Raw genomic sequence first — 6,567 nt, 5'->3', positions numbered from 1 at the left:
TGTATTTAGAACTATCTCCCATACCAACAGTTTTCCATCAACACATTAGACATGTATCCTGCACAGCCTCATGCACAGTGATCTCTATGACCTAGGGCTGGCTATAGCTCAGTCCATCACCATTTACAGCAGGAGGCACATTATCTATCTATATGGTCAATGGGCTTGAACCTGAGTCATCTGTGGAAGATTATATTAGCCCTCTTCAGCTAAAAACCTAGGCATTTTTTTAATTAAATAAAAACAGCACATTATCTGCCAAACGCTTCCTCTGTCACTGACACCAATGGAACCTAACGATGTGCTCTGGTCTCTCGGTTTTGATTGGTTGGATCAGAGAGGATCTTGCTAAGACTGTCTTCTCATTGGACACTGGAAAAAGTGCAACAGCTTTTGCTTCCCTTTTGCTGCGCTTTAATGACATTAGTTCCGCATTATACTTGGCAAGGCTGTTTGGGAAGGCTTTTTGTTTGCCGCTGTTTCCCTAAAATCAGTGGGAAAACTTTCCAAGGGCACACAGTTGTAGAACGATGGACACGTCGGAGGTGGAGGAATTGCTGTCTCCAACTAAAGAGTTTCTACTCACATACTTTTTGCCAGAGAAATGTTACAACTACTTTTTTGTCAACTTAAACTTTCTCCACGGTGAGGTTCGCTGTCCTGTTGGTCCGGAAAAGATGTGCTGCTGGCGTGATATTCATTTCAGATGTGTTATTTAGAGATGCTTACGTAGAGCAAAGCTGAGGAAATCGTTGCATGCGTGATTGTTAAAGTGTTACAATGTTTCAGCACCTTTTGTATACAGTGTTTTTATAAGCCTTGCCGAAGGTCTTGTAAAGCCTACAGTAGATATTTTCTAGTATTTTAACAAGTCCTCCACCCCAGATGTTCATCTGGAAATTTGGGTCACAGCTTCATACTGGTTTAGGTGGTCTGACGATACTTTTTTGTTGTTGTAATAATAGTGCCATGCTGGAAGATAGTTCTGAGCAAAACTGTGGGAGTGTGGATCATTCTTGGGACTGTGATGGGTGAGAAAAACCTCTCTCTGTCTTTTCGACTGCTCTCACACATTATGCAAGGATTAATAATCGGGAAACCTCTGTTACGCAGAGGTTCTATATCTACATATCGCTTTCTGTCTGTTGCTATGCCTTTTTGCTTTTCCCCCTCTCTCATATGCCCTTCCCTCTCCTCCACCTGTCGGTCTGCCAAACAGCGCAGCTCCCTCAGCTGTGGAAGGTACTGAGGGCCAGGAGTGCATCAGGGATTAGCTGGTGGTCTGTCCTACTGCAGGTCTATGCCATCACAGGTCCTGTGGTCTACTGCATCACCAACAACTTCCCCCTTGAGTATGATCAATTTGTTTTTTTATTACACACTCCTTTTTAACAAAAGTGGTTTACACTAATCCAGCCAACCGTGTGACGCTGATGAGCGAAAACCAGTGAATTGGACAAAGCCTGTTATTGACAACATTTGTGTGTCTGTCTGTCTGCACAGAGCTTGGTCAGAGAGGCTGTTCATGTTTATGCAGGGTTTGGCCATGGGCTTCCTAATTCAACACTACAGTGGTAACACCCTCAAAGGTTTGACCACTCCTCTCTGTGTATACTTGTGCTTCCAATGTGCCTGAGTCCCTGCCTATAGATTCATTTTACATCAATACTCACAATAGTGGCGAGATTAAATGTTTTAAACACGTTGATTAGCTACTGTTTGGTAAGTCACCACCCCCTTGGTAAAAGGAGCAAATTAGGCAATGTTATGACAAAGTAGTTCAACAGTTCACAGGAAAATGAGTGTATGGTCTGTACCAGGGCTTTGTCATAACTGTCCTTGTTTCCTGCAGGTATAGTATTCCTCTTGGTCTACGGTGGCGTTATGTTGCTCCTGACCTCTCCTCTGGTCCCTGAACACGTCATCCCTGCGATGCAGGCCTCCAGCATGCTGGCTGTTGTTGCTAGCCGGGTATGATACAATACTTTTATTTTCTATTTGCATGGAAATGTAATCAACTGCAAGGCTTATAGCAGTTAAGGTACAGATGGTGTAGAAGTGTTGTTTGTTTAGCAACAAAACCAACGCTTGTGAAACTATGGAGCAAAACAGACTGGGTTGGTTAATTAAACTTTTGACAGCATGTAAACTATCACTTGTCTCAATGTTTATTGAAAACAAATACATTTGCACAATGAGCACAGGTCTCAAATACATAGTTACAGTTGTTGGTTAGCTAGCCATATTAGCATAGACATGACATCAGTCAAAACACCTCAAAACAAGACATGGTCTCAATAACAAGATACAAAGAGGCTGAAAAAAGCTACCGAAGATTATTTTTACATTTCATCTTTAGGGGTGTCGGGGGCGCCGTGATAGTTATGTAAGATACTTTTCAAAGAGGTAGGGTTTAAGATGTTTTGGAAAGATGGGCAGGGAATCCATAGTCCTGACTTTAGGAGGAAGCTTGTCCTGACTTTAGGAGGAAGCTTGTTCCACCTTTGGGGTGCCAGGACAGAGAAGAGCTTTGAGTGGGAGCTGCCCTCCTGAACGGGTGGGAGGGCCAAGAGACCAGAGGTTGCGGAACGGAGTCCTCGGATGGGATGTAGGTTTTTGCATAGCTTGAAGGTAATGCTGTTCCCCTTGCTGCTCTGTAGGCAAGCACCAGGGTCTTGAAGATAATGTTTGCTTCGTCTGGAATCCGGTGGAATGTGCAGAAGAGCGGGGAGTACTTAGGAAGGTTGAACACCAGGCACGCTGCGGCATCCAGGATAAATTACAGGGGTTTGATGGCACAAGTGGGAAGCCCAGCCAACAGATTCCAGGAGTCTAGACGGGAGATGACAAGTGCCTGGATTAGGACCTGCACCTCTTCCTGTGTGAGGAAAGGTCATACTCTACAGATGTTGTAGAGCATGAACCTGCAGGAGCGAGTCACTGGTTTGATGTGTGCAGAGGACAGGGTGTTGTCACGCCAAAGTTCTTTGCACTCTGGGAGGGGACACCGTGGAGTTGTCAACCGTGATGGAGAGGTCTTTGAGTGGACAGGCCTTCCCCGGGAGGAAGAGCATCTCAGTTTTTCGAGCTTGAGGTGGTGAGCCGACATCCAAGCTGAGATGTAAGCCGGGTACACAGAGATATGTGTCGCCACCTGGGTGTCAGAAGGGGGGAAGGAGAAGAGTAGTTGAGTGTCATCCGCATAGCAGTTATTTATAGGAGAGACCATATGAGAATATGACTGAGCTGAGTGACTTGGTGTAAAAGGAAACGTAAAGGAGGGCCTAGAACCAAGCCCTGGGGGACACCAGTAGTGAGAGCAGACACAGATCCTCTCCAAGACAGCTGGTAGGAGCGACCTGTCAGGTAGGAATGCAATCCAGGAGTGTGCAGAGCCTGAGATGCCTAACCCTGAGAGGGTGGAGAGGAGGATCTGATGGTTCACGGTGTCGAAGGCAGCGGATAGATCTAGGAGGATGAGAACAAAGGAGAGAGAGTCAGCTTTGGCAGAGCCTCTGTGACACAGAGAAGAGCAGACTCGGTTAAGTGACTTGTCTTGAAGCCTGACTGGTTAGAGTCAAGAAGATTGTTCTGAGAGAGATAACGAGAGAATTGGTCAGAGACTGCACAAAGGTGTTTTAGAAAGAGAATAAAGAAGGAATACAGGTCTGTAGTTTGACGTCAGATGTGTCAAGTATTGGTTTCTTAGGGAGAGGAGCGACTCTGGCCATCTTGAAGTCAGTTGGAACGCGGTCAGTGATGAGGGAAGTGAGGAATGGGAGAAGGTCTCCAGAGATGGAGGAGGGGATGGGGTCAAGTGGGCAGCTTGTTGGGCGGCCAGAGATCACTAGGCAGCTTCTTGTCATTGTTGCCGTTCATTTCCGTGCCGCTGTCAGTCAACCCGTCTATAGGAGCAGAGGGGTATACTACAAAGCAGGATTAATGAGTTAGCCAGCTAACTTTGATAAACAAAGGTTGATTTTTCTGGTCCATTTTAAGAAAGCAACGCTTAGATATGCGTTTTTGGTTGTTGAGTCAATTAGACCGTGTCCATTTTATGCTCCTCTTTTAGAAAAAAAACATTATTTCAGAATAGTTCGCTGGCTCAGTCATTGATCTGGCTTTTTGTGTACGCCTCTGGCCGATGAGATAAGCATGCTTATCTCAAACTTCAGCAGGAGAAGTACAACATTGGATTTGTCTGCTGCTATCATTTAGGTCTTTGTCAATCGAGAGAAAAGAGAACTGCTTATGTTAGGTCATAATAAACATTTGCCTACATTGACTTGTACAGACTGACTGTTGATTGTTTTATGTTGGATGTTTATCCAGGTGATCCAGGCAGGGACTAACTACTACCATGGCAACACGGGCCAGCTGTCAGCTCTGTCTGTGTTCCTGGTCTTCACTGGCTCCCTGGCTCTTATCTTCACCTCTCTACAGGTATAAAAAAAATCTGTACCTTTTACATTCCCTTTCAATGCCTCTGCATTCTACCCTGCCTTCTCATTTGACTTCTACCATCTATTTTCCCTTGTCACTCCTCTGTTCCTCATCCTTCTCCTACATTATCCCCCTCTCATCCCTCCTCCCTTATCCCCCTCCCATCCCTCCTCCCTTATCCCTCTCTGTAGGAAACTGGAGACTGGAGCTCTGTCTCTACTGTGACCCATGTAGTGGCTGCCTGTCTCAGCTGCCTGCTCCTGACCCAGGTGGTTTGTTACAGGAATAGCCGTACTAAAGACAAGACAGAGTAGTGGTCAACCACAATTCAATCCAAGGACCCGCTGTTATAGTAAATGGGATACATTTTCTAGGTTATTTCAATCATTCTGTTGTGTGTGTGTGTAGTATGGCAAAGTTTGTTCAATTTCAGGTCACATAATAAAATATAATGCTCTATAAACTATATTACTATATAAATGGTATATATATTTGTACTTTCAGTAATTGCGTTGTTGCTCGGAGACCAAAGTGTACTGTGATTCTCATGCCTATCTTGAGGAAAGCTGCTGCAGAAGTGTAATATCTTCCCTTCTTTTACAGATACATTCTTGCGTCTCCATTGGCTCATATATGGGGATTGGGTTATTGAATTTGTTCAATTTTGTTATTAATAAAACTTTTGAATATATTGTCGTACAGCAGGGTCGTTCCACGAATAGAATGCCTTTTGAGTCCCTTTGATATTTTAAGTATAAATTGTGCACCAATATTACATTTGAATATGCCTGTTTTTATTAAATGAAGTGCCTAATATGAACCACAGAAAATTCAAGAAATCAGTTTAAAGAATAAAGACTTGTTAAAGTGCATGTTTTTCTGACTTCAAGGAGGATTTTATCCTACTCAACCCCTAAATGTATCTTAAGATCATTGCAAAGCAGTAGTTATTTTGTTGCTTTGACTATAATGTCTGAAGATTATTATTCATTTAATGTGATTCATTTACGTCTGTTCCTCATTTTAAGGTTAACCCTGTTAACATGAACTGAAATCTTGTTTTAATAATAAAATTGTTTCAAAAGGAGCATTGGACATATAGGGAAATCTGTGTAAATATAGGTGAACTGGTTCTACTCTTTGGCCATTTTTATGTGTTTTCATGGTATAAAAAAAACAAATTACAACACAACACATCAACCCTGTTACTCATAGATGGGCATGAAATGTTTGAACAATTAACACATTTTTGTGAAACTTGCATTCTATTGCCCCTCCCCTGTTGTACACAACAAGCTTTCATTCCTCCTGTCACAAGGGGGATTTATCGCTTAAGATGAAAATATCAACCCTGTTGCAGTCAACTCTGTTACTTTATCTGGTAGTTCATTGGCACTTTACAATAGTATTTTTTTTTATTAACCTCTTGAGATGGGAAAACCATGTTTTTAAATGCAGTTAAACCATGTTAAAATTAGGTAAACAATATTTTACCAAATTACACTGCCCAAAAGGCACAATTGGTGCATCCTTCATGAGAAAGGTAGTCTCACTGTGGGTGCAGCATGTAATGATCTTGTTTGTGTGGAAGGCTGTGGAGTTAAGCTTCATATCTGGACTGGCTCATATCTGCTTGAGGCCCAATGTGTTCTGTTCTTATCTACCTGTACAAGCTTATGCATCTCCAAATTCCCTGACGCATCGATACGTGTGGCAGGGTTCCTATGCCTTTGTCCTGCTTTTGGATGTTCTGTGGCACGGCCCAACCCTTCACAGCTCTGATCTAAGGATCTGCGTGTCCAATACTTGTCCACGTTTTGTTCAGTTAGGGCAGGGGTGGGGTGGGCAAATCTAAACTCATCATGAGGGGCTACAGTGGATGTGCGTCTGCTACCCACATCCATACACGCACGCGCAGTCAGAGCCAGCCCTAGCCTTATGTGGGCCCTAAGTTAAATGTTGTCCCTCCCTTGCAAGCAAAACATTACCTACAATTCTTCATTATTTGCCATGGGGCGTAAAGAAAATGTTGCCGTTTTAAAGCAAGTTTGCTGCAATTCTCCACATTTTGCCATGGATGCGGAGAGAAATATTTGCAGTTTTATTATGACATCTAGTGCTGAG

General features: G+C 43.4%; 1 protein-coding gene across 2 annotated transcripts; it reads left to right on the top strand.

Annotated features, from left to right (window-relative positions):
- The first annotated feature begins 431 nt into the window (after window positions 1-431).
- On the top strand, window positions 432-5,530 carry LOC110509978 (mannose-P-dolichol utilization defect 1 protein). Of its 2 annotated transcripts, XM_036968315.1 has the most exons (8): window positions 432-645; window positions 966-1,031; window positions 1,220-1,352; window positions 1,504-1,589; window positions 1,853-1,971; window positions 4,333-4,443; window positions 4,635-4,712; window positions 5,047-5,530. In XM_036968315.1, the coding sequence occupies exons 1-8, from the start codon at window positions 531-533 to the stop codon at window positions 5,185-5,187; spliced, it is 849 nt and encodes a 282-aa protein (XP_036824210.1). In that variant the 5' UTR covers window positions 432-530; the 3' UTR covers window positions 5,188-5,530. The 2 variants fall into 2 exon arrangements, with proteins under 2 accessions (XP_036824210.1, XP_021446908.2); XM_021591233.2 differs by having other exon boundaries at window positions 508-645; window positions 4,635-5,530.
- Window positions 5,531-6,567: the final 1,037 nt, after the last annotated feature.

The sequence above is a fragment of the Oncorhynchus mykiss genome, chromosome Y (assembly GCF_013265735.2).
Source record: "Oncorhynchus mykiss isolate Arlee chromosome Y, USDA_OmykA_1.1, whole genome shotgun sequence".
In the NCBI taxonomy this organism is placed as follows: domain Eukaryota; kingdom Metazoa; phylum Chordata; class Actinopteri; order Salmoniformes; family Salmonidae; genus Oncorhynchus; species Oncorhynchus mykiss.
The sequence above is the reverse complement of the archived record's forward strand: the minus strand, read 5'-3'. Positions and strand labels throughout refer to the sequence as shown.

Bases quoted from the DNA above. Each gene is read 5' to 3' on its own strand.
- LOC110509978 (XM_036968315.1), top strand. From the start codon at position 531: ATGGACACGTCGGAGGTGGAGGAATTGCTGTCTCCAACTAAAGAGTTT. The intron at 1,353-1,503 runs GTATGATCAATT...CTGTCTGCACAG, and splicing joins ACCAACAACTTCCCCCTTGA to AGCTTGGTCAGAGAGGCTGT. The intron at 4,444-4,634 runs GTATAAAAAAAA...CCCTCTCTGTAG, and splicing joins TTATCTTCACCTCTCTACAG to GAAACTGGAGACTGGAGCTC.